At 46.1% G+C, this 27,900-nt stretch overlaps 1 protein-coding gene across 2 annotated transcripts in view; it reads right to left on the bottom strand.

The window, feature by feature from the left end:
- Positions 1 to 27,900, bottom strand: part of trim44 (tripartite motif containing 44) — a 150,547-nt gene that overhangs the window by 59,125 nt on the left and 63,522 nt on the right. For both annotated transcript variants that reach the window (XM_072518826.1, XM_072518825.1), the window contains exons 3-4: positions 21,066 to 21,305; positions 20,281 to 20,300 (exon numbers count right to left, since the gene is read on the bottom strand). In XM_072518826.1, coding sequence (XP_072374927.1) covers positions 20,281 to 20,300; positions 21,066 to 21,305 — 260 coding nt within the window. The remainder of the gene's footprint in view (positions 1 to 20,280; positions 20,301 to 21,065; positions 21,306 to 27,900) is intronic.

Below are 27,900 nucleotides of genomic sequence, written 5' to 3'. Positions count from 1 at the left end.
GATCTGGTCTCCTAGGAACTTGAGTGTCGACATACCAAAGCAACATTTGGCCCTGTTCAGCTTCAGGCCATTGGTGTGGACACGGCAGAATACCTGCTGGAGACGGGAAACATGCTCCTCAGGGGTCGTGGACCATATGATGATGTTGCCCACGTACACATGGACCCCTTTGATGCCCTCCATCATCTGCTCCATGATGCGATGAAATATCTCCGATGCCGAGTCAATGCCAAACGGCATATGATTATAGCAGTACCTGCCAAACGGTGTGTTGAAGGTGCTGAGCCTTCTGCTGGACTCATCCAGCTGGATTTGCCAGAATCCATGTGACTCATCTAACTTCGTGAAAACCTTGCATGTGCCATCTCACTGGTGAGTTCCTCCCGCTTCGGGATGGGGTAGTGTTCACGCATTATGGGCGCGATGCTCCCAAAGGGAGACAAAGTCCCGACGCCGGAGTGAAAACCGGAGTGTTTCCCTCCGCCGGCGGTGCCCCCTATTCTCCCACCCCTGGGGGCCTAGGAGTGGGGTCGTGTATTTTACGCGCGCTGGGCCTTGGCGCCATGTAAAAAGCGGAGCCACGTAAATGATGTGGCCGGCGTCGCGTAAATGAAGGCCCCCCCAGGTGAAGGAAACAGTTCCCGCCAGCAGCGACCAGGTGTGGACGGCGCCGGCGGGAACCTGTCGTGTCGGAGCGGCCGCTCGGCCCATCCAGGCTGGAGAATAGCGGGGGTACCGTAGAATTGCCGTTGTGAGTATTTTGGGCGATTCTCCGGCTGGCGCGGCGCAGAACTCGATGGGGCCGTTCTCGCCGGTTGGGAGAATGGTTGGACTGGCGTCGCACGATATAATGGTGCGGCCGGCGATTCTCCCAACCGGCGCAGCCTCAGAGAATCGCGCCCTATATTCCGGTTGAGATCCTTGGGATCAATGCAGATGTGCAAGTCTCCAGAGGGTTTTTTAACACACACCATCGAGCTGACACAGTCAGTCGGTTCAGTTACCCTGGAAATGATACCTTGCTGCTGCAGCTCCTTGAGTTGTTCCTTCAGGCGCTCCTTCAGCGGAGCCGGGCTTGGCATGGTGCATGGACCACTGGCTTGACATCAGGTCGCAGTAGAATCTTGTACCGATATGGCAAAGTACCCATCCCGTCAAACACATGTCATGTGAGAGTACCTTTAAAAAATGGATGTTTAAGCAATGTACCTTTAAGAAATGGAGCTAATCATATTACTGAAATGATGTCAGAGGGTGGGGGAGCTGAGCTCACTTCTGCTTTTCTGAGTTTCAGTTTGAGAAGGCAGCTGGGAGTGTCTGTGTGTTTTGCTGTGAGCTGCAGGAAGAAACAGAGCTGGTCTGTTGATGTCTACAAATCCAAAGACTATAAATATATTGAATGTAACCTCATGTCTGTTTTTGAAGGTTTGAAGTCTTTTGGATGTTGAAAGGAACAGTTTGAAGGATTATTTAGTGTTGTAGTCTTTTGGGGTTACCTTTGAAGTAATGGGTGTTGAGATATTCAATGTTTGTTTTTAAAAGGTTAAATTGAGTTCATAGAATAAACATTATTTTGTTTTAAAAATCATTTGTCCATAATTGCTGTATCACACCTGGAGAGTACGCCGTGTGCTTCCCACACCACAATCTGTTAAAAGCTGTGGGTCATTTGAACTCCATGAAAGACTTTGGGGTTCTGTAAACCCAGACCCATAACACACATCTGGATACTGAGCGCGGATGTCGTCAATGCCAGCTTGAAGATCCACGTTGGAGGATGTCGTTGGATAAACCCGCTGCACCAGGTTTAGCTTTTTGCAGACATGTGCTCCCAGTAGGGATGCCCTGTCCGACTTGACAATTTCAAACCTTAGCCGTGCATGGGTACTCCGGTTGGAGACAAATAGATGGCAGGACCCCAGTGCCGTGATGGCATTACCGCTTTAGTCCAGGAGCTGGCAGGCTGCTGGAAGGACGTTGGGGGCTTCTTGATGCTTTTGAAGTCTGCCTGTGAGAGGAGGTTGGCAGAAGCACCTGTCTCCAGCTTGAACTGGATGGAGCAGCCGTTGACCTGAATCACCGCTTGCCATTCATCCTCTGAATCCACAGCGAGGATGGACTGAATGCGAGATGAGTTAGGTGTGGCATGTTCACGTGTGGTAATGATGCCCACTCAGTAGGCGGACTCCAGGCACTCGTCCTCTGGATCCGTTGTACTGCCAGGATCAGAATCCTGTAATCATCATTGCACATTCTGGATGCGCCGTCGTCGGAATTGGGAGCACTGGCCTCTGACTGGTGGTGCAGACCTGCACTCGGCTGCATAGTGTCCAGGCTTCCCGCAGTTTAAACATCGCCTGCCTCTTGCAGGACAGTGTCCCTTTAAGTGAATGTTGCCGCAGTTCGGGCACGTCATGACGTTGGCGTTGTGACGCGGTGTACGCCATCGCACATGTGCAGTGCGGTCGGCTGACGTCTGCACCTGCGCAGTGTGGGTGTCGGCCGCTTCGTTATCCCGTTCGCATCGCGCATGCGTGGGGCTCCGGGAAAAGCGCACGAGATGGCCGCTTTCATCAATGCAGAGGCGCTGCATCCGGGAAATGGCCTGCACACTCTCTGCCTCGTGGGAGGCAAGTTTCTCATTTTCAGCCGATTTGTATTGGGAATACTGATTTTTTTTTTTGCGTGCTTATGCACTGTACATGTTTCAATCGAGACTGGCAGGGTCATATGCTTGATTTTTAAGAGCTGCTCTCTCAGAGGATCAGAATGAACTCCAAACACGATTTGGTCTCTGATCATGGAGTCAGCAATATCACCAAAGTTGCAGGACAGCGCTAGCAGGCGGAGGTTAGTTAAGAAGGCATTGAAAGATTCATCTTTACCTTGAAGACGTTTGAATATGTAGCGCTCGAAGTTTCATTGGTGTCCACTTCACAGTGACTATCAAACATGTCCAGGATGATCTGAAACTTTGTCTTGTCCTGGTCTTCGGTGAAGTTCAACGGGTTGAGGAGTTTGATGGCTTGATCACCCGCTGTTGAGAGGAGAAGCACGATCTTTCTTGCATCAGATGCACCCTCGATGTCTGAGGCTGCGATGTACAGCAGAAACATTTGCTTGAATGTCCGCCAGTTGGCACTGAGATGGCCGGAGGTCCTGAGCTGGTGAGGAGCCTGAATCTTCTCCATGGTGCCGGGATACAGTTGCTGGTCGTCACGCAACGGACTGAGGTAAGCAACCTTAAATTAGTAGTCTCCTGGTATCATGTTGTGTCAGGTACACTGGTACAACACTGGCTGCAACTGGATGCAGCTTAGATCAAGATACTCCAGACCTTGAAGTTTGTTCAATCAGGTTTATTGAACTAATAGCACAGTTAGCACAGTTCTCTGTGAGTTCGACTCTCTGCTAATTTAAGTGTGGTTACTCTGTCTGACTGAACCAGACTAGTTCTTAGCCACGTGGTGGAGGTGTGAGATTGTAACAATACCCTTGACTGACTCTCTAGATGTTCATCAGTGGAAAGAGGCGGAGTGTGAGTGCCTCGTGTCTTTTATAGTCAGATCCCACCCCTGAGTGTCCTGCCTGCTTATTGGTCATGTCCTGTTCTCTGTGTCCATTAGCTGCTTGTCTGTGCCTGCCTGTATATCATTGTGTGTGTGTCTGCATATCATGACACACCCCACCCAGGCTCACTCCCCCACCCCATCCCTGTAACCCCATTACCCCACCTAACGTTGGACATTACAGTCAATTTATCATGCCAAATCCACCTAACTCACACATCTTTGGTTCATCTAGTTTGTCTTCTACCTTCCCAGTAGTTGCATGTTACAATGATAATGGAGTTGTTGAATCATCATAGCAATAATTCTCTATCAATTAATCAACAACAGGCCTGGATATGATGCGAGACACATTCCAATACTGGACAGCTTTGGAAAATATAGGTCCTAAAATCAGCTGTCCCTCTCAAGAAAGATTCTTGGAACACCAACACTGATAGTACTGGTTCTGCTCACTGTGAATCAAGGGACAACAATCAAACCCAAGACACAGTTCAGGGAAAAGCCAGGAGACTGATCCATAATGTCATAGCTCTGAGCTACAAGGAAAGACAGGAGAAAATTTGATTTGGAAAGGAAGCGACTGACAGCTGACCTGATGGAATTATAAGATGAATCATTTACCATGCACCAATGGAATTAAAGGGAATAATTTTACTCTTTAGCTCTGTGCCACGGACAACCTGATGCCTCTATTACTTATTGGCAAAGGTGGAATTCAGGATATGCAGCTGCTGGGTCTTCTCACTGTTTCATATTTGAGTTTAAACTGCATTCTCTCCAATAAATAGTCAGGTTTTCTGACACATTTCAGTAAAGCCCACTTCCTATTGCCTATTAGAGACAAGCAGTCCTGTGGAAAACCCTTGGTGCTTATAGGTGACTGAGCTGTAGAACTTAATTTCACCACATTCAGATGATTTGTCTTTTTTATATCTTCAAACTTCAACAGGTTCAAAGGATAGAAAAGGCTACAGGGAAGGTCTTTTGGGTCTTTGTGCAAGATTTCCTTTGTACTGCCTCCTTAACTCTTGACAGCTCGGATCCCAAAGGGCACTGGAAGATGAGATTGTTACTGAACTTTTGTACAACCTGCTCCATTCATATTAACAAGGAGACACATCAGATTGATTGATCAAGACAGCACAATGGGAAAAGGGAGTAGAAGAAAATAATTACTTTTCTGCCCACAAATTTAATTGAATAGTTTGCGAGAAAAGCATTATTTACACAAAAGCATTTTCAATCTATGTCATACTGCGTTAATGCCCCTTGGCCTCACACTTCAGTAATCAAAATAATTAATGATAATTCCAGAAATTAAGGCAAATTGAGTCAATTTGACTGGTCGTCATGGAAACTGTGTAGCCCCTGCACCTGGCGCACAATGAAACAGGCACAAGAAAATCAGTTTAAACATTCAGTTAATCTATCAGGCTACAGAAGTGAAAATGGAGGAATATGGACCAATATGGCCTGCAGTGAAGCCAGATAGTCTCTTGCAGGGATCTGTGATGTTGAATCCATCCGTGAAACTCTCAGGCACAATTGTGGACATGCACTGCTTCTCGGTCTTTTGGCTAAGATCAAGTGTCAGATCAAGCCCAAGATGAGGTGCAATGTCTTTTTTTGTCAGCTTGGATCTTGTATGTATCTCTTGTGGAATCCATGAATTGGCTTCAGTTTGGATTTTAATTGTGTTTAGGAGCAAGCAATGAGATGGATTAAGGGTTTGCCCTATCCACTCTGCGCATTGGCTTAGCAACTTTAAGGATCAGATTAAAAATTTTAAAAAACAATTGTCGACGTGCTGCCAGGTTCTAAACCAGCCACAAGTTGTTCCGGAGCGGATTGTGGCCAGTAAACTGCAAGGGGGCAAGTCATTCAACCAAGGGGTGCAGTTTATCTGGGGAGCGGGCCTAGGAGGGTGCTCCTTCGGAAGGTCGGTGCAGACTCGATGGGTCAAATGGCCTCCTTCTGCACTGTAGAGATTCTATGATTTAAGTATCCTGAGATGCGGTGCACGTAAAATATGAGTCCAGTGCAAACAAAAAATGAATCTCTTCTTCAGGACACAACCAAACACAGCATCTCTAAGTGTGGAAGCTTTACTTTCGAAGGAGATGGGGATGAGTCAGAACATGGAACAATACCTTTTATTTAGTTTTTTTTTGCAGCAGAATGCAGCGGGCTGATTAGCCAAGGCATGAGAGTATACAAAGCTGCAGCGGAAAAGCTGAGAAAGCAACAACAAAGGAGTTGGAGATAAGGGCCAGTAAACAACTGCTTTGGGTTTTTCTCTCACTCTACCTCACAGCTTTATGCTCGACGTGTGCTGACTGCTGTGTAATGTCTGTTCAGAGGACTAATTGGACCCCCAAGGTCCTTTAAACAAGGTGGAAATGAGCAATATTCGCACAGGCTCTGCTCGTCTATGAAGAAAAGCCACAGGCAGATTTTTTGCCTTCCCCATTTCCTTCAGCCTTCTGCCTGTTGGAATGCCTTTGTATTGATTCTTTTATCCTTCAAGGAAAATTAATGCCCAGAGCAGCACTGCTGAGTTCAGCCTGTTGAATTCATTCCTGTGCATTTCATATACACAGCAACACCCGAATAGAAAACGTTGTAAACAGAAATAAGTGGATCACCTTCATTAGCCAGCATGAATTCTCTTTTATCAGGTTAACGTTGTGATCACCATATTATAAAGGCTCTGACAAAATTGCATTCTCCCAAGGCTGGAAAACATTAGTGTCTAGTCAACAGAAGTCAACTATAATCAAATATAAAGTATGTATTGTACATGTACGTGAGTGTTTCAAGGGTTGATAGCATTAGTGTATATAAATGAAAGAAATAAATTGAATATCAAATAAAACGTACAGTGTGGATGTGGTTTATTTTAAGCAAGAGAAGCAGATTGAGAGGAATATAGCAAGACTGAGTCTAGCAGATACAGAAATATAGCGGGGGCAGGTGCACAAACTGAGAGAGGTAGAAGGGACAGGATTCAAGAGGGGCACGATGAGTGGTATAGAGAATGAATGAAGCAGAAGGAGAAAAAGAACGATAAATTATCAACAGACAAAGTAAACAAGAATGAGTGAAGAGAGGTCGTGACCACAGCCGGGATTTTCTAGTTCTTCCTGCCGGTGGGATCTTCCGGTTCAGCCTAACGTGACCCCCCCCCCCACACCGCGTGGGTTCCCCAGCGAGCAATACAACGGCCATTGATTTCGGAGGCCAATGGCAAGCTGCCTCTGCCCCCAGAAAACCCACTGCAGGGGGGCTGGAAAATCCCTGCCCCATGAAGACAAAAGTAGAGGCAAAGTTAATGAGTGCAACAGAATGAATGAAGCAAAGTGAGATAGAGCAAGAAACTACAACAGACAAAGAAAAAGTGGAAAGGGCAGAGTGAATAAAGCAGAGATACAAGTATAGACATGGTGGTGGTGAACTGAATTTCCTCTGTCAACTGTTTTCTGCGCTGTGCCATCCTTCAAGGCTTTGACCTGGAGAACCAATATTCTTTTACAATGTTCGGCACGGGGCGGCACTGTGGCACAGTGGTTAGTACTACTGCCTCACAGCGCCAGGTATCCAGGTTCAATGCCAATGCTGGTCTCAGGTGACCGTGCTGAGTCTGCACGTTCTCCCCGTGTGTGCGTGGGTTTCCTCCGGGTGGTCCAGTTTCCTCCCACAATCCAAAGATGTGCAGGTTAGGTGGATTGGCTATGCTAAATTTCCCTTAGTGTCCAGGGATGTGTAGGTTAGGTTAAGGGGTTATTGGGATAGAGCAGGAAGAGGGCTTGGGTGGAGTGCTCGGTCAGAGGGTCGGTGTAAACTCAATGGGCTGAAAGGCCTCATTCTGCACTGTAGGGATTCGATTCGATGATTCTCCAGTTTTGCTCAAGTTCCTTCTCTGTTTGTGTTTCACCTACACTGCCAGTGTGAAGAAGGGTGGGAGAAGATTGAGCTCTGCTATCCTGGCATTTCTGTTGACATTTTATTTAAGGGAAGCTGAAAATGCTGTTTCGTTGAGCTGTGGCCAGTTCCACTCCAAGTCACATTCTATCCTCACGCTGGTAGAAGGCCATGCTGGTAGAGATGCAGTGAAAAGACATTTAAGGAGATATTTCATAACACTCAGTAAAGATACATTCCAGTGAGAAAGAAAGAAAGAGAGAAAGAAAAACTCTTATTTGTGTCTAACTAAAGAAGTTAAAGATAGTATCAAATTGAAAGAAAAAGTATACAATTCTGCCAAGGTTAGTGGCAAGTCAGAAGATTGGACAGAATATAAAAAAATAAAAAAAGTAACGAATGACTAAAAAACAAGAAGGGAGAAATTAAGAGTATACGAGAAAGCTAGCTATAAATATAGAAACAGACAGTAAGAGTTTATACAGGCAATCAAAGAGGGAACGTTGATCCTCTCGAGAGTGAGCCATCAAGAGTAATAATGGGAAATAAAGAAATGAAGAATGAATTAAACAGAAATTTTGTGTTGTCGTCACTATCGAAGACATAAATAGCATCCCAGAAATAACTAAATCAATGGGTGAAAGGAAGGAAGAATTTCAAACAATTAAAATCGCCAGGGAAAGGGTACTGAGATTGTTTTGCCATTCAGTCAGATCATGGCCGATCTGCATCTGAACTCCTTATACCTACCATTGCTCCACATCTTGTGATGCCCTTACAGTACAAAAATAATTAATCTGGCTTGAAAATGCACTTGGCCCAATGTTCATAATCTTTTGGAGGAACCTGTATGAAAACGTGCTTTCTGATTTCACTCCTAAATGGCTCTATTTGTAAGATTGTGTGCTATTTGTTCTGGTTTCCCTCAGAAGAAATATTGTATTGCTGAGTCTGTGCAAGCATTTCTCCTAATCACTTTAAACATCTATATTAGGTCACCCCTCAGTCTTCTAAACTTGAAGGAATACAAGCCAAGTTTTTCTGAGCTGTCCTCCTAATTTAAGTCTTTAAACCTTGGTATAATGCTGGTGAATGTGTGATGTATCTCTACCAAGATGTTTCCTGACATCCGATGCCCAGATCGGAATACAGTACTCCAGATGCTGTCTAACCAGGTTTTGTACAACTGCAGAACATGCACTCTTTAGTTCCAGCCCTCTTAAGTTGAAGACCAACATTCCATTAGTGTTTAAAATTATTTTCTGTACCTGTTCACGAGGGGGCTGGCTAGCTCAGTCTGCTCGACGGATAGTTTATGGTTCAGAATAACGTTAATACTTTGGATTCAATTCCTATTCTGCTGAGGTAGAGTTGGGATCTGCCACCATGCCCTGCCGCGGAGAGTAGAAGGCATTGGCAAACCAGTACTGACAAAAACTGGCAAGAAAATAACTCATGATTAAGCATCATTAGAGCCCAGAACCTGACTTTGGACAGAGCATACATGAATCAAAGAATGATCTGCTCACTAGCTTCAGTACTTCATGGACCAATAAATCCCTCTGATCCGCCACAATCACAATGAATAGCTTCTCACCATTTAGAAACACTCTGATAGATCGATTTCAGGTTCAGATTGGATGACTTGCCCTTCCCCACATTGAACTCTATCTGCCACAGTTTTTCTCACTCACTCAATTTATCAATATACTGTTGCAACTTTCTCCTACTACCTACAGTATTTACTCTGCCAACCAGCTTAATATAATCATAAACTTGGATATTACGTTCTCCGTTACTTCAAAGTCATTGAAAAATCTGGGGCGGGATTCTCCGACCCCTGCTGGATTGGAGAATCGCCGGGGGCGGTGTGAATTTCGCCCCGCTGGCTGCCGAATTCTCCGGCGCCGGGGATTTGGCGGGAATCGCGCCGCGCCGGTCGGCGGCCGCTAGCAGCGCCCCCCCTGGCGATTCTCCGGTCCACGATGGGCCGAGTGGCAGCACAGTAGCATTGTGGATAGCACAATTGCTTCACAGCTCCAGGGTCCCAGGTTCGATTCCGGCTTGGGTCACTGTCTGTGCGGAGTCTGCACATCCTCCCCGTGTGTGCGTGGGTTTCCTCCGGGTGCTCCGGTTTCCTCCCACAGTCCAAAGATGTGCGGGTTAGGTAGATTGGCCTGATAAATTGCCCTTAGTGTCCAAAATTGCCCTTAGTGTTGGGTGGGGTTACTGGATTATGGGGATAGGGTGGAGGTGTTGACCGTGGGTAGGGTGCTCTTTCCAAGAGCCGGTGCAGACTCGACGGGCCGAATGGCCTCCTTCTGCACTGTAAATTCTATGATAATCTATGATTTACGGCCGGTACCGCCGGCGTAAATTACAACAGGTACTTACCGGCGGGACCTGGCTCCGCGGGCGGCCTCCGGGGTCCCCGGAGGGGCGCGGGGGGATCTGGCCCTGGGAGGTGCCCCCACAGTGGCCTGGCCCGCGATTGGAGCCCACCGATCTACGGGTGGGCCTGTGCCCCTGTGGGCACTCTATTCCCCCACGCCAGCCGGTGTAACGGTCCACGATGGCCGGTGTGGAGAGGAACCCCCCTACGCATGCGCTGGGATGACGCCAGCACATGCTGGCGCTCCCGCACATGCACCAATGCGCGCCGGCCGGCTGAGGCCCTTCGGCACCGGTTGGCATGGCGCCAATCCCCTTCCACGCCGGCCGGCGCAAACCACTTTGGCGCCGGCCTAGCCCCTGAAGGTGAGGAGGATTCCGCACCTTCGGGGCGGCCCGACACCGGAGTGGTTCACGCCACCCCTTCGCGCCGGAGTTGCCCGCCCCGCCAGTTTGCGTAGAATCCCACCCATAGTGTCCCAGTACAGATTGCTGGAGGACATTGGTTGACACATCTTGTCAATGGTGTGTATGTACTGCTGTCTGTCTCCTAACCCATTCCATACCTATGTCACACAGGTTGTCTCCAATTCCAAACGCCTTTATCTCTACCAACAATCCCTTGTGTGAAACCTGATTGAATGAATGTCTTCTGGAAGCTTATATTAATATCAGAGACATTCACTTCTCTACAATGTTAGTTACTTCCACCCAAAAAAAGAATCAATTTTTGTGAGACATGACCTTTGCTTTAGCCATGCTGGCTTTCTCTGTTCAAGTGTTCAGTCACTTGTTTCTTAATAACAGATTCTAGTGATTTTGCTAGAACTGACATTAGACTAACTCAAGAGGGAAATTCCTTAATCAAGAGAATTTTGGCTGATCATGACAGAATTATCTGCAATTTCTTCACTTACTTCTGGGTGTGGAAATCATTTGTTCCTGAAGATTTGTCAATTTCCAGTTTCATGATTTTTTTTTCCTTTACCAACATTCTACTGATATTAAATCCAGCACGTTCTTCTACTTGAGTGAATGTTAGTTTTCCTCATGTATCTGGCATACCTTTTACTGTGAAGACCTCTACAAGAGTAATTATTTAACATCAGCAGTTTAAGTTACATTCACGCCACACAAGTGGCAGGCCATCTCCCACAAGAGAGGATCTAACCACCGCCCCTTGATATTCAATGGCATTACTATCGCTGAATCTCCCACAATCAACATCCTGGAGGTTACTATTGATTAGAAACTGAATTGGACTAGCTACATTAATACTGTGTCTATCAGGGCAGGTCAAAGACTAGGAATCCTACGGCGAGTAGCTCACCTCCTGATCCCCCCCAAAGCCTGTCCACCATCTACAAGGCACAAGTCAGGAGAGTAATGGAACACTCATCACTTGCCTGGATGAGTGCACCTCCAACAACACTCAAAAAGCTCGACATCATTCAGGGCAAAGCAGCCCGCTTGATTGCTACCCCTTCCACAAACATTGAAACCCTCCACCACCAACAAACAGTGATAGCCATGTGTACCATCTACAAGATGCACTGCAGTAACTCACCAAGGTTCCTTAGACAACACCTTCCAAATCCACTACCATCTAGAGGGACAAGAGGAACAGATACCTGGAAATCCCACCACCTGGAGGTTTCCCTCCAAGTCATTCACCACCCTATTTGGAAATATATCGCTGTTCCTTCACTGTTGCTGGGTCAATGTCCTGGAACTCCCTCGCTAACAGCACTGTGGGTATACATACAACTCAGGGACTGCAGCGGTTCAAGAAGGCAGCTCACCACCTTCTGAAGGGCAACTAGGGATGGGCAATAAATGCGCGCCTAACCAGAGATGTCCACATCCCGTAAAAATGAATTACATTTTTTTTTAAATGGGAGAAACCAACTATTGCCCGTAGACCACCAATGCTATAGTTGTTCCTGCAATGCTAACAGTTCGCCGGTATACATCGGTAATTGTGCCTCAGTGTCCCGCAGATCCAACTGCTACACCCCCGATTTTATCCTGTCAAAAATCTGCTTTCCAACAACGTGTTTATAACTCCATGTTTAATGGATGCCCATTAATCTGCACAGTTAGAGTCACAGATGATTACAGCATGGAAACAGGCTCTTTGACCCAGCTTGTCTGTGCCGCAGTTTCTATCACTAAGCTAGTCTCACTTGCCCGCATTTGGCCCATATCCCTCTAGACCCACCCTGCACATGTGACTGTCTAACTGTATAGAGTTATCTTGATGGAGGCCACTCGGGGTGCCTCATCACAATTCAGCTGTATATACCCCTCCTCTGGCTAGGCCAGGTGGAAGGTGGAAGCCAATGGTTGACACCTGCCTCGACCAGGCACCCGGATCTCTGGCTGACTTGTGTCTTGCGCTCTTTCAGCCCGTGCGTCCACACAACCCACAACATCCTATCTCTCCCTCTATAGGCTCCGGTGAGTTATCACGTCGGGAAGGCTCAGGGCGCGATTCTCCCACAAAATTTCGAAGTTAATTTGTGGCGGGTTTTTCATGGAGTTTCCTGCCGACTATGCTGGCAAGTTCCCCACCGCTATTCAATGACCCTTCTTAGACCCTGGGGCGTTTCTCACCAGTTTAACCCACACTTAGAATTCTTTTTTCGCACTGGGGAGCTGGACTCAAGAGATCGGGCCGCCACTTTTAAAAGGACACCCTGATCTCTATGTGACTTCTGTCCCGTATTTACAAAATTTGGCTACTTTTCGTAGCCTCGTCAAAAACTCGGTAACACTCTTCACGGGTCCCCTCTGCCGTATTAAAACAGTATCTGTGCACTATTACAGATGGTTTAGGGATTGAAGTGTTGTGCCATTAGGGTTACCAATGGTTCACAAGTTTTAGTGTCCGAAGTTGTAGGATATATAAGGCTTTTTATCACTGCATAAGTATGTGCTCCACAGCAATGTTACTGTCTGTCGATCGACATCTGTGATAGTGTTCTCCCAGAAAAAGTAACGCATATCTTCTGTGAACTGTGTCCAATCCTCTGCGCTTGCATAAGACACGTCCAATCTTCCAAATAAAGGCATATCCGTAAAAAAAATTCAAACTTTAGTCAGCAGAGTAAAGGAGGATGTTCACCCAATGGTGTAGCAGTGTTGACAGTAATCCAGTTGTATCCTCATCGCCAGTTTTGTGGGCCACAAATGAATCCCAACCGAATTATTGAAAAAGAAAACAAAGCAAAGCAATTAAATTTACAATACAGTTCAAATCCCAGCCCCCTTAGCAGGGGAGCTTGTATTCGGCGAGACTGATGGGGAGACTGATTGTTCCAAATCTATAGGTCCCAAGTGGATTTTACCACCTTCCTTTACCAATTTCCCTGTCTAGTCAAAGACCTGGGGCGAAATTCTCCGACCCCCAGCCGGGTCGGAGAATCGCCGGGGGCTGGTGTGAATCCCGCCCCCGCCGGTTGCCGAAGTTTCCGGCACCGGAGATTCGGCGGGGACGGGGATCGCGCCGCGCCGGTTGGCGGGCCCCCCCGCGCGATTCTCCGGCCCAGATGGGCCGAAGTCCCGCCGCTAAAATGCCTGTCCCGCCGGCGTAAATTAAACCACCTACCTTACCGGCGGGACAAGGCGGCGCGGGCGGGCTCCGGGGTCCTGGGGGGGCGCGGGGCGATCTGGCCCCGGGGGGAATGCGCGGGAATGCTGTCAGCGGCCGCTAACGCTCCCGCGCATGCGCCGCCCGGAGATGTTATTTCCGCGCCAGCTGGCGGGGCACAAAAGGCCTTTTCCGCCAGCTGGTGGGGCGGAAATCCGTCCGGCGCGGGCCTAGCCCCTTAATGTTGGGGCTCGGCACCCAAAGATGCGAAGCATTCCGCACCTTTGGGGCGGCGCGATGCCCGTCTGATTTGCGCCGTTTTGGGCGCCAGTCGGCGGACATCGCGCCGTTTCCGGAGAATTTCGCCCCTGATAACATGGAATATATATTTCCCAGTCATCCCCAGTTTATACACAGCTCTCAGTTACAGCCAGTACCTCATACTCCAAGCTGAATTCACCCTTTTAATTCACTTGTTTTATTCCTTATACTATGTATTCCACTGGGAAATGGGGGGAAGATGTTAATATTGAATAAGAGTGTAACAGATTGCAAACCTCAGATTGCAGGCAGTGAGGACCCCAGAGAGCCTAAAATTCAGTTGATTCTTCCAAGCTATCTTTCTTCACACTCCTGACTCTTTTAATGGCTGCAGCCTGTGACTATTTTTGATTTCTACGACAGAAAATATTTTTGACAAGAGCTGAGAGAACCAATAAGCCAGAGATTAATATTGACAATAAAAGTGATGAGTGCTGAATGCATTCGACAGATGTTCCTCTGCCCATTATATTAAATGGGTTACCACCTCCACTAAACAGTGAACAAAGGATGTTCTATCAATGTGCCAAATGTCTGTCCACTATTGTCACCATTAGTAATGATGAGCCTTGTTTTACAGTCAATCTGAAAACAGCTAGATCCAGAAACAACAATGAGGTAATGACCAGATCATTCATTTTGGTGATGCTGATTGAGGGATTAATTGGCCAGGGCACAAAGAATAATGTCCCTGCTTTCCTGTGAAATAATGTCAGGGGACATTTTGTGTCCTCCTGAGCAGGCAGTCAGGACCTGGTTTAATATCTCATCCAAAAGATGCCATCCCTGACAGTTCAGCATTTCTTCAGTATTGAACTGCGGTGTCAGCTGAGATTTTGTGCCCGTGTGTCTGGAGTGGGGCTTGGAGCTATAGAGACATTGGCGAAGCAGTGCTGGGCAAGATGGTAGAATATGTACATGCGCAATCACCTTCTCCCCATTTGTCAGATTAGCCAACAGCAAGTCCATGTGATTGCAAGGAAAACATGGATTTCCCACATCGTTACTTGATCAATACAAATGCAACAATGAGAGGGAAAAGTCTGGAACATATTTTTAAATGGACTTTATGCTCTATGCACAATTGGACAGCGAGCAACGGCACAGCTAGAAATAGAGCATGGCCATGAACCAAGCAGCCAGATTTACAGTTCCCACCCAAGTGGCACTTATGTTCATGGACCTGTAAGACCAGATGTTGCTGCACATTGAAAATAATAATGCTGGGGGATGCAGCAAGGGGCAAGACATTGTACTACATTGAATTTTGCAGTACAGATACTGGTCATTTGGCCCAAATGATTATGCTGCTGCTTATGCTCCAAACGAGATTCCTCCCACTTATCTGCATCTAACCCTATCAACTTATCCTTCTATTCCTTTCTCCCTCATGTATTAAGGTAGGCTTTTCTTAAATGCATCAATGCTCTTCGCCTTAACTACTCCATGTTGTAGCAAGTTCCACACTCTAACAGCTCTCTAGGTACAGAGGTTTCTTCTAAATTATTTATTGGATAAATCAATGACTATCTTGTAATTATTGACCCTAGTTTTGGATTCGCCTCTACGTGGAACCATTTTCTATCTGTCCACCCTATTGATGCACTTCATAATTTTAAAGAGCTCTTATCTATTAGTTGTCGGTTTCCCGCAGAAAAGAAGCTCAGCTTTTTCAATCTAACCTGATTGTTGCATTCTGGTGTCATAGTTGCAATTTTTCTTTGCGCTTTCCCCGGTGCTTCTCTGTATCTTTGTAATATGGAGACTATAATTATGCTCAGTACTCTGCGAGACTTGACGTAGGTTCCACACTGTTTCACATCATTTCCCTTCTTTTGAAATTTGATTCTTCCAGAAATTAACCCCAGTGCTTTGTATCGTTTTTTTGGGCTTTGTTGACTTGCCATTCAGTGGTTGTTCCTGCTTGGGATGCTCCTGCAGCAGTGAACTATCTTCCTACATCTACTTCAGATCATTGCATTATAATTTTCCATTCATCCTGCCATTTTTCAGGCATGAGGTATGATTTGTGACGCATTCCTTTCGCATTAAACTTCAATAAAGGTTTAGCAATGAGGGCTCATGCTCACTGCAACAGTGAATCCAACACCAGTATATACCATGGACCACCAAGAGAGGCATGAGGTGCACACCGTACGTGTAAATAAAATATATGCATACGCAGCATACCTGGGTATTGCAATACGTGGATGCAAATAATATATAGTGGGAGAGGTATGAGGAATTGCAGTACATACATTTAAAATGTACACGTATATCTGAGAGAGTATGTATGACAGGTACGCCTATACGCGGAAGTTGAACAGCATACTGCAAGTATGAGAAGTTCACAACTACTATGTATTTATCGCAGCAATAGCTTGTACTGTTGACTGAGAAGAAAATCCCAAAGTGCTACAGAGGCACAATAAAAACAAGTCGCCCAAGACACATGGACCCCTTTAGCACACTGATTAAAGCTATGGTGCAGGCCACATCAACCAGAACTTGCTGAACTTAAAATGAGCTTTAACACTAGCTCTCCTTGTTGTTGAAGCTTTTCTTACAACAAGGCTGTCTCGCCCAGCACTGCCTTTGCTTATACTTCACAATATGAAAATTATTCCTCTGAATGATAATGATTATGTTAAAGTCTTACTTTAAGAACACACTGCTCTTATAGTATCTAGCTGATGCCATCTTTAAACCCCAGTGTTCCATGTAACCCAACACCACTGGGGAAATCTCTGAAATTTGGGACAGATCCCAGTCAAAGAAAGATGAAATCACAGACGATGATAATTGCAAGCTTTCCCAAGAACAGGAGGAAATTAAAACTCACTAGGTGCCAACACAATATGAGCAGGCCTTCCCTGGCGTATTCTGCAGCATACAAATGCTCTGATGTTTATGATTGTTATATTTTGGTAACTGAAAGCCAAGGGAACACAAAGGTGGAATATTTGTCATCAAGTAGGAATTAGGAATTTTTTGCAATAAGGGCTCGGGCTCCTTTTGGAAAGGAATAAATTCAAAAGCAAAAATATTTTCAAACTATTCCAAACCTCCAGAGAGAATCATTGGTATATCTGAGAACATAATGATATTTCAAATTATGGGAAGAACTTTGAAAAACATTCTGGCGGATTCACAGGAATCTAATCAAGGGGTTCAAACAGTTTATACACCAATATTATGCAGAGTGCCCATGTCAGTCTTTACCGAACAAAGTCTCAATACAACACACAGATCCCAATAATTAAATATTGGTAAAATTAGAAAATTAGTAAGCCAGTATGAAATGCAGGTGAAACACAGGGTGCTATTTTCCGGAAATGTTTCTAAGTTAATTTGTGGCGGACTTTTCAGAGAGTTTCCCCTCTGCCGGCGAGTTCCCCACCAGTAGTCAATGGCACTGAGTCACTTTTTTGGGCTCTGGGGAGTTTCTCACCGGTTTAACCTACACTTAGAATTTCTTTTAGCACTGGGGAGCTGAACGCTGAGATCGGGCGGCCATTTTGGAAGGGTGGTGTGATCTCTAAGTGAGCTTGTGGGTCCCCCACAGCCCGCACCCTTGGGTAATGCCACCCTGCACACATATGGGCACTACCCCACACCCCTTTCCTACCAAGTGAGGACACCCCATTATGGGGTCCTTGCCCCCCCGCAAGCCCCCTTAGAGCACACCCTCTCTTCCAGGACCCCCACCCGTCACTACCGCCCCCCACCCCCAACCTCCCGGATGCATGGGCATGGTCCCCCTCGGCCTCCGACCACTCTGGCACTCAGGCACCCTTGCACTGCCACCCTGGCACCCAGGCAGGGGCCCTGCCGATTTGGCAGTGCCACCTGGGCACCTTGACTGTGCGAGGGTGGCAGCGCCAAGGTGCCCACGTTCCACAGGAAGGATCAGTGAGCCACCTGCGCTTACCCTGACCACCAGGGGTGTCCAATAGCCTGGGAGACCACGCGGTGCTGTTCTGTCTGGTCCACATTTGTGTGGACCAGTGCTGAATGGTTCCTGGCTGCAGCCTCCCTGGGGAGGTCGGAGAATCGAGAGAGGCGAGTGGATCGTGGGCAGGTAGGTGGTAGGTAGGTTTATGACCTGGTTCCGTGAGTGTCATTTTGTCACACCTCTTTTGGGTGGAGTTCCGACTCCGACATCTCCCGGGACTTGGGTGAATGCCATGAGGTGCTCTCTCGGGATTCTCCGGCCGTGTTGTGCTCTCGCTTGAGCACAACGTGGCAAGAGAATTGTGGCCAAAGGCTAGAAAATAGACAATGAAGGAATTGTCACAGGAATTATCGCAATTAGCGGTATAAAGTTCAATGCAAGGAGTCCAGCGAATATGACAGGTACGTTCAGTGCAGAGGTAGAGATTTGGAATATGATATCATGCTGAATCGTGTCTGAAAGAAGGGCAGGAATGGCAACTCAATATTCCTTGTTACAATGTTCTCAAACGGGAGAGAAAAGGGTTGAAAAAAGAGAGGGGTGTGTTATATTGTTCAAAGAAACAACCACAGCTGTGTGGAAGATCACCAAGTGACGCTGTATGAGTTGAACTGTAGAATATGTAGACAAACTGGGGATAAGGGCAGAGAAAAAATAAGGATATGTAAACTACCTTATTATTAAATCTGTATAACACAGTGACCGTGTCAGTCTCTGTATAACACACAGTGACCGTGTCAGTCTCTGTATAACACACAGTGACCGTGTCCGTCTCTGTATAACACACAGTGACCGTGTCAGTCTCTGTATAACACACAGTGACCGTGTCAGTCTCTGTATAACACACAGTGACCATGTTAGTCTCTGTATAACACACAGTGACCGTGTCAGTCTCTGTATAACATACAGTGACCATGTCCGTCTCTGTATAACACACAGTGATCGTGTCAGTCTGTATAACACACAGTGACCATGTCAGTCTGTATAACACACAGTGACCGTGTCAGTCTGTATAACACACAATGACCGTGTCAGTCTCTGTATAACACACAGTGACCGTGTCAGTCTCTGTATAACACACAGTGACCGTGTCAGTCTGTATAACACTCAGAGACTGTGTCAGTCTCTGTATAACACACAGTGACCGTGTCAGTCTCTGTCTAACACACAGTGACCGTGTCAGTCTCTGTATAACACACAGTGACCATGTTAGTCTCTGTATAACACACAGTGACCGTGTCAGTCTCTGTATAACACACAGTGACCGTGTCCGTCTCTGTATAACACACAATGACCGTGTCAGTCTCTGTATAACACACAGTGACCGTGTCAGTCTCTGTATAACACACAGTGACCGTGTCAGTCTCTGTATAACACACAGTGACCGTGTCAGTCTGTATAACACACAGTGACCGTGTCAATCTGTATAACACACAGTGACCGTGTCAGTCTGTATAACACACAGTGACTGTGTCAGTCTGTAAAACACACAGTGACCGTGTCAGTCTCTGTATAACACACAGTGACCGTGTCAGTCTGTATAACACACAGTGACCGTGTCAATCTGTATAACACACAGTGACCGTGTCAGTCTGTATAACACACAGTGACCGTGTCAGTCTGTATAACACACAGAGACCGTGTCAGTCTGTATAACACACAGTGACCGTGTCAGTCTCTGTATAACACACAGTGACCGTGTCAGTCTGTATAACACACAGAGACCGTGTCAGTCTCTGTATAACACACAGTGACCGTGTCAGTCTGTATAACACACAGTGACCGTGTCAGTCTCTGTATAACACACAGTGACCGTGTCAGTCTGTATAACACACAGTGACCGTGTCAGTCTCTGTATAACACACAGTGACCGTGTCAGTCTGTATAACACACAGTGACCGTGTCAGTCTCTGTATAATACAGTGACTGTGTCAGTCTGTATAACACCCAGTGACCGTGTCAGTCTGTATAACACACAGTGACCGTGTCAGTCTGTATAACACACAGTGACCGTGTCAGTCTGTATAACACACAGTGACCGTGTCAGTCTCTGTATAACACACAGTGACTGTGTCAGTCTGTATAACACACAGTGACCGTGTCAGTCTGTATAACACACAGTGATCATGTCAGTCTCTGTATAACATACAGTGACCGTGTCAGTCTCTGTATAACACACAGTGACCGTGTCAGTCTCTGTATAACACACAGTGACCGTGTCAGTCTGTATAACACACAGTGACCGTGTCAGTCTGTATAACACACAGTGACCGTGTCAGTCTGTATAACACACAGTGACCGTGTCAGTCTGTATAACACACAGTGACCGTGTCAGTCTGTATAACACACAGTGACCGTGTCAGTCTGCATATTACAAAGTTACCGTGTCAGTCTCTGTAACACACAGTTCCAGTGTCAGTATGTATGACGCAGTAGTCAGGTGGGAATTAGTGTTCTTGATAGTTGTGCCTCTTGTCACATACAACAAAATGCTACATTCAAAATGAGGACCACATAAATTACTGTACCTGGGTTTATCTTCAATGACCTGAAAAGAAACAATACAAACAATCAGTTTGTGTGACCCAATTGATTACAATCACACTGAATGCTGTTCTAGAAGTTTACACATGGGATTTTGTGCTACACATCTACAAGGAAAAAAAATAGCTTGCATTTGTGCCGCATTTAAATCAGGCTGAGTGTGAAATGGGCTACCTTTTCACCATGAGTCCTGTTTGCACAACTGCCATTGACCTATTTCACTCTCTCGTGATCTGCACCCAATTTTCTGAAATAATATATCCTTCAAGACAAGCACAGGTCCTTCAGCCATGCAGACTTAAATGCATTGACCTTGCCAGCCTTCTTTGGGACCATGGAACCAACAACGTTCGATACCCAAGGTGAGCAAAAACCGCAGGTGGGTAATAAATATTTGACATCTACCATTCCAGCAGAACAAGGAGATCAGCATAGGAAGGACATCAATATATGTGAGATAGGTCAATGCAAGTCAAACTGGCAGCTGGAGTGTTCAAAATACGAGTAAAGTTATTTGAGCAACTGTGTCGATTTAAAATATTAATTATAATTTCCTTGCAGTGTGAACAGACGCTTTGACGTCAATCCAGATTTTCTATCTGATCTTTCACCTGAGCAGCAGTTGGTGATCCTTTCAGTGTTGGTGTGACACAGTTGCTTTGCAGTGGGAGCTTCAATTGAAATTGGGGTAGTCAGCGGCATCCTGACGGGTTTTGCTCATTCAGTCCTTGCACACATAACTGCAGTTAGGTGAGCGGGCAGGACTTACCTTTGGTTTCAGCAGTGCCAGCTGGTTGAAGGCATTGAGCTGCTTTGTGATCTCCTGCATCTCCTCTGTAAGCTTCTCCATGGTGACGTTAATCTCAGCGATCAGCTCAGCTACGTGTGCTGTAGCCACTGCCTCCTGTAGGTCTACCAGGTGAAGGGCCTTGCGCTCTTCCTCAGTCACCAGCTGCCTCATTTTTGCAAATTCTTGCTTAATGCAGTCCTCCATCTGTCCCTGAGTCACCTGTACCAATAAGGGGCCAGTGAGAAAGCACATGAGATAGACAGTGTGGCAATGAGAGAGGTTTAGAAAAGATCGGAGGGTATTGTAGCAGGGGAAGGATGTAGAATATCCAACACTGTGCAGTAAATAAGGGCTGTCACAAAATGATTGGTATGCTAAAATCAGTCAGTATTACCTAGATTAAGGGGCATGCTATCTCAGGTAAAACTGCATTGAATGGGGGCATGATACCGGGTGCTAAGAGTGAATGAGCGGTTTGCTACCACAGACAATACTTACTTGAATAAGGGATGTGCTGTATCACAGGGGCCCCCTAGATTTTAAAGGGGCTACTGGAAATAGCCATTTTATCCATCATCTCAATCTGCTGCCCTCCTTAATTGGCACTTTTTAGTTAGATGTGGACAGTCTGGTTGTCTGATTAATTAGACGTTTTGGACAGGCAATGCAAAGCCAATTAATGCAGTAATTACAGATGGGGTAGGGCCAGGAGACACCATTGTGCCGGGGAGGGGTGGGGGGCAAGATCCGGTGAAGAGAGAGATACGCCAATATTTAGACAACAGAGAGGACATTCAGATTATCATTAACAGGGCAAAAATATCAGGGTGTTCCTCATTCCATTTGGTACAAAGCAGTATCAAGTGAGTAATAAGCCATCAGTTATCACAATAGAATCACAAAATGAGAGCTTACGCTTTACATCCACTCACTTCAATGGGTGTCAGCAATGCTAGCGTTTAGGACTGGTTCTGGGTGGATTCTGGTGTTAGTCCCTGACTTGATGATAGTTGAAAAATAAAATTGCATCCAATTTTCAGTTATCATTTAAAGAGTGTGAGGTTATCATTGGGATTTAAATCATCTGAAGTAGACTTAATGACTAATATATTAAGTAGTTCTCACACTGTCATGTGAGAGTGCCTTTAAGAAGTGGGTGTTTAAGAAATGTACCTTTAAGAAATGGGTGTTTATCAGTGATGCCAGAGTGTGGGTGGAGCTGGGCTGCCTGTCAGCTTTTTACTTTCGTTTTAGGCTGTTTGCTGCAGGGTGTGTTTTAGTTTCGTTTTCAGAGCTGGATAGCTGCAGTCACAGCCAAAGGGTGTATTAAAGTCTCTCTCTGTAATCTAAAGACTGTAAATCGATCCTGGTGATTTAAAACTAATAACAGTAGTGACTTTAACCTGATGTGCTTCTGGTAAAAGGTGTTTTAAGTCTTACGGATGTTAAAAGGAAAGCTTAAAGGGTTACGTAGTGTATTCTTTGGGGGTTGTATTTGAATTAATGGTTGCTCAGATGTTCACTGTATGTTTTAAAAAGGTTAACTTGAGTTCATAGAACAAACATTGTTTTGCTTTAAAAAATACTTTTCCATTTCTGCTGTACCACACCTGTAGAGTGGGCCGTGCTCCCCATACCACAATCTAGTAAAAGTTGTGGGTCAGGTGAACTCCATGATACATTTTGGGGTTCTCTAAACCTTGGCCCATAACAACACTCTTCAAAGACTGTGTTAAATACTAAAATATTGATGCATTATCTGACATTGTTTCCTGAACTGCCTACTGCCTTAAATTAATAAGGCCCTAACAGCAATACTTTGAAATCACTAAGCTGAGTACATATAAAGAGAAACATCTCTAAATCAAGTTACACAAATGCACCCAACAGTGCATATTATGGCAATCTTATTTTGTAAGGCCTCCTTCACCCTGTTGGAAGGATATGAAAGCTTGTGGTTCACTTTCTTTTAAAAAATAAATTTAGAGTACCCAATTCTTTTTTTCCAATTAAGGGACAATTTAGCGTGGCCAATTCGCCTACCCTGCACATCTTTTTGGGTTGTGGGGGTGAGACCCAGGCAAACACGAGGAGAATGTGCAAACTCCGCATGGATAGTGATCCGGGGCTGGAATCGAGCCCGAGTCCTTGGCGCTGTGATTCACTTCCTAGATCTAGTTTCTATCCTCTTGCATGCAGGACTCTTGCAATGGAGATAAGGCAATCAATCTCCGCGTCATATTAAGTAAATGAAACAAAAATGATAAATATATACATTTAATTGTAAGACAAATTTCCACACTAAAATGTACCTGTATTGTGTCACACGAGTCCACAAAATATTTATAAAATGGGAGCGGAGCCACAGAAGCAAAAGGTTTGAGAGCCCTGTTACTGCACTGACTGAAGGGTGTGCTACATCAGGCGACACTGCACTTAATGAAGGGCCAGTTAATATTGTACTGAAAGAGGTTTGGAATGGTAAACATGACAAGTTGTGGTATAGTAGGCAGGAGTAGAAGACAGTATTGCACTGTATGTGATGTCTAATATATCTGAGGGGTGCAGCAGGTTAAAAGCTTCGAGAACTTGGTTTTAGGTTAATTTAAATTGATACTAGCGGGAACGAAATAGTCAGTGGGCCTGCATTCCAAATACAGATGCGGAACTGCGGGGGTTCACAATAAGAAATATACGGAGTGGCTCACCCCCATCTTTGACCTCATTCTCTACTGCGATTAAATGACTACAGGAACATTGTTGCCTGTACAATAAATATTCTTACATCATCTGACATATCCCATTCATTATCCTCAAAGATTTATTATATTCCAAGGAGTTTTCAAGGGGAACAGATTTCTTCCACTTTCTGAATTTTGAGAGTGACTCTGGATATTTTTTAAAACAGGTATCAGTAGAAAATTTTACAATTATTACACAGACTGGATATTGTGAATGGAAAGAATGACCGGCACTGGAGCACGCAAAAAAAGAGCAATGAACCGTGAGAGGCTGTTAAGGCTGACAGCTTCTGGAAGAAAAGATTTAATTGAATGCTATGTAGCGCTTTCTGTTAATCAGACGGTCGCCTTCAGATGACATAATTATACAAAGGCCTTGCTTGCCTCCAAGTTCCTTACTGCTGTCAAACACAGCTGTGTCAAGGGCAAGAGGTGGTCCAGTAAAACCTGAAGTGGGTGGTGGCAGGATTGAATGAAATACACCAATAAAGGTGTAGTCAGCTTCGCTAGAACCTACTGCGCTGAGGCAAGAATGGATGAAGACAGATTGAAGTTTGATGTGTCCTTTGCCAGCATGAACCAACTCAATCAGGGCAACAACTGGGGACCTGACTTGATGCTTTCTGAAAGATAACTGCATTTCAAACCATAAACAATATGGGAACAATACTGTCTCTGCTGCAAGTTTTATTCTTTTCTAGACTAATTGCTTCCAAAGGACTAGATAGTACTGCCTGTGCGAGTAATTTTAGCGGTCTCAGACACTATATTGCAGAAAGTCAGTTAATGAAGGATATAACTGGAGCTAATCTTTACACACTTCTATGAGCAGTTATTTACAGAGATACAGGTTCAAAGCAAGTACCTACTAACCCCACAACCACAGTTTAAATTGGTGTATTTAGAAAGTGTTAAGTGGGGCGGCACGTGGCACAGTGGTTAGCATTGCTGCCTACGGCGCTGAGGACCCGGGTTCGAATCCCGGCTTTTCGTGCGGGAAGCAGGGCAAGTCAACCTGTGTAGTATTACTTGCACAGGAGTCCCTCATTCAAAGATGCCTCGTGCTTTTTCAAGGAACAAAAAAGACCAACACATGGTATGTGATATCATGTCCAGGAATTTGTTGTAGAAATGATCTGTCCATTAATGCATTACTTGGGCGAAATTCTCCCGAAACGGCGCGATGTCCGACTGGCGCCCAAAACGGTGCCAATCAGACGGGCATCGCGCCGCCCCAAAGGTGCGGAATGCTCCGCATCTTTGGGGGCCGAGCCCCAACATTGAGGGGCTAGGCCGACGCCGGAGGAATTTCCGCCCCGCCAGCTGGCGGAAACGGCCTTTGTTGCCCTGCCAGCTGGCGCGGAAATGACATCTCGGGGCGGCGCATGCGCGGGAGCGTCAGCGGCCGCTGACAGTTTCCCGCGCATGCGCAGTGGAGAGAGTCTCTTCCGCCTCCGCCATGATGGAGACCGTGGCGGAGGCGGAAGGGAAAGAGTGCCCCCATGGCACAGGCCCGCCCGCGGATCGGTGGGCCCCGATCGCGGGCCAGGTCACCGTGGGGGCACCCCCCGGGGCCAGATCGCCCCGCGCCCCCCTCAGGACCCCGGAGCCCGCCCACGCCGCCTTGTCCCGCCGTTCAAAAGGTGGTTTAATCCACGCCGGCGGGACAGGCAATTTATCGGCGGGACTTCGGCCCATCCGGGCCGGAGAATCCAGCGGGGGGGGGGCCCCATCAACCGGCGCGGCCCGATTCCCGCCCCCGCCGAATATCCGGTACCGGAGACTTCGGCAACCGGCGGGGGCGGGATTCACGGCGGCCAACGGCCATGCTCCGACCCGCTGGGGGGTCGGAGAATGACGCCCCTTGTTCTACATTTCAGTGCCAATCTTCGTCCAGGGGCCTTAGCTGTGCAGGACCTTCCACACAGCCCAGCCTCATTGAAACCAAATCTTGATATCCACATATTACACTGTCATTCAAGGTGCAGTTAAACATCTGTGCCTTCCAACATTTTTAGCCCCTGGTGACGTGCCAGTTACATGCAGCACTCACCACACCAGCAACAAAAGCATCAGCAATCTGCAAAAGCATTTCTTCAATGGTGTCATCAGGTGATCCATTTGGATCAATGATGCACACCAGGTCCACAGTGTCTTCTTGCTTCAAACTGGACTCATGTGTCCCCCTGAGCCCGGTATTCCAGGATCCAGGAATCTTAGAAAAAATTATCTTTCTCTCCAGCTACAGAAAAGAAAGGAAACAGTAACAGCAGCCTCCAGGCATCTGCAGCCACCAGTAGGAGCAAGCAGCAAACACAACCTGCAGTTGTGAAGTGCTGATCCTGGGGAATACCCATTCAGCCCAGTTAAGTGCTTGAGTGACACTTTAATCAGCAAGCACTCCCTGAAACAAGCTGCATGGGGCTCTTGTCGACTCTCCAGGCCTACGTTCCCACCATGAAATATCTCCCACATGTTTCGTAGAAAGTACATTATCCCTCGGCGAGTGCTTATCTACATAATATTCAATGACACATACATCCCTTGTACAGAAACTCACATAAAAATTTGACAAAAAGAATCCCATAGCCACGGCATGGTCAAGTTGGGCCGAAGGGCCTGGTCCCATGCTGTAAACCTCTATGGCTCTAAACACTGCTAAAACCCAGGCTCTTATTGGGAGGTAAAGTATTTTTAACAACCCTTTTTAATTTCTAAGCTTCCCAAACTAAGGGCACCATTTGAACATAACATGTACTATAACACCCATCAGGAAGATTAGCACGTGAAGCATCACATCCCCAGGATCAATCACTAGTTTCTTTGGGTAACCTTTGGGAGTTTAAAAACATTTTTTTTTCAGATGTTTCATTTCCCTTTAACATTCTCGACTTTAGAGTTTTCATCACAGTACTCAATGCCAATACATTAAAGCTAACCTCTGGTCTGATCTCAGCGCACAACCATTTCAACTGACCAATCAAGCTTCACAATTGTTCTGTCTCTTTTGATATAAAGCAACAACATTTTTCTGTAACAATCTATCACAACTCACCAGGATGAGAGTACATTCTCGAAATCAGATTGTTGATTCAAAGTTATTCCATACCTACACTGCTAAATTTCTGGTCACCTCATTATAGGAAGGATGTGGATACTTTGGAGAGGGTACAGAGGAGATTTACCAGGATGCTGCCTGGACTCGAGGGCATGTCTTATGAAGAAAGGTTGAGGGAGCGAGGGCTTTTCTCACTGGAGTGAAGAAGGCAGAGAGGTGACTTGATAGAGGTGTACAAGGTGATGAGAGGCATGGATAGAGTGGATAGCCAGAGACTTTTCCCCAGGGTGGAAATGGCTGTCACGAGGGGACATAATTTTAAGGTGATTGGAGGAAGGTACAGGGGAGATGTCAGAGGTAGGTTCTTTACACAGAGAGTGGTGGGTGTGTGGAATGCACTGCCAGCGGAGGTGGTGGAGTCAGAGTCATGAGGGACATTTAAACGACTCTTAGACAGGCACATGGACAGCAGTAAATTGAAGGGGTGTAGGTTAGGTTCTTAGATTAGGATAAATGGTCGGCACAACATCGTGGGCTGAAGGTCCTGTATTGTGCTGTACTGTTCTATGTTCTATCTAAATTAACAAATTTAAAAGCTTGAATCCAAATTTTACTCCAGCTGAGATGGGTAGCTATTGCCCCCATTTATGATGTGGAATTTAAGATCTTCCTTCTGTGGTGATATACATCAGTGTAAGTACACAAAGGGTTAATGTACATACATGACACCTAGCTAGACACTAGAGGGAACACCAGAGACATGACACACAGGCAGTCAACCAATAGGTCAGTAAGATAGGACACGACCAATCACAATGCAGTCACGATACACACAGAGGTGACACTACCACAGGAGGGCATTACACCAACCCATATAAAAGGACACATCACACATGCTCAGTCTCTTTCCAGTGGAGACACTCAGTGTGTACACAGGGTTGATTTGAAACACATCACACCCACCATGTGGATTGTAGCAGACTGGTTAGTCAGTCTGAGTAGCTATAGCAGGATT

This window comes from Scyliorhinus torazame, chromosome 10 (assembly GCF_047496885.1).
Source record: "Scyliorhinus torazame isolate Kashiwa2021f chromosome 10, sScyTor2.1, whole genome shotgun sequence".
Classification (NCBI taxonomy): Eukaryota; Metazoa; Chordata; class Chondrichthyes; order Carcharhiniformes; family Scyliorhinidae; genus Scyliorhinus; species Scyliorhinus torazame.
Note: the sequence above shows the minus strand (reverse complement) of the source record. Positions and strands in the feature narration are given on the sequence as shown.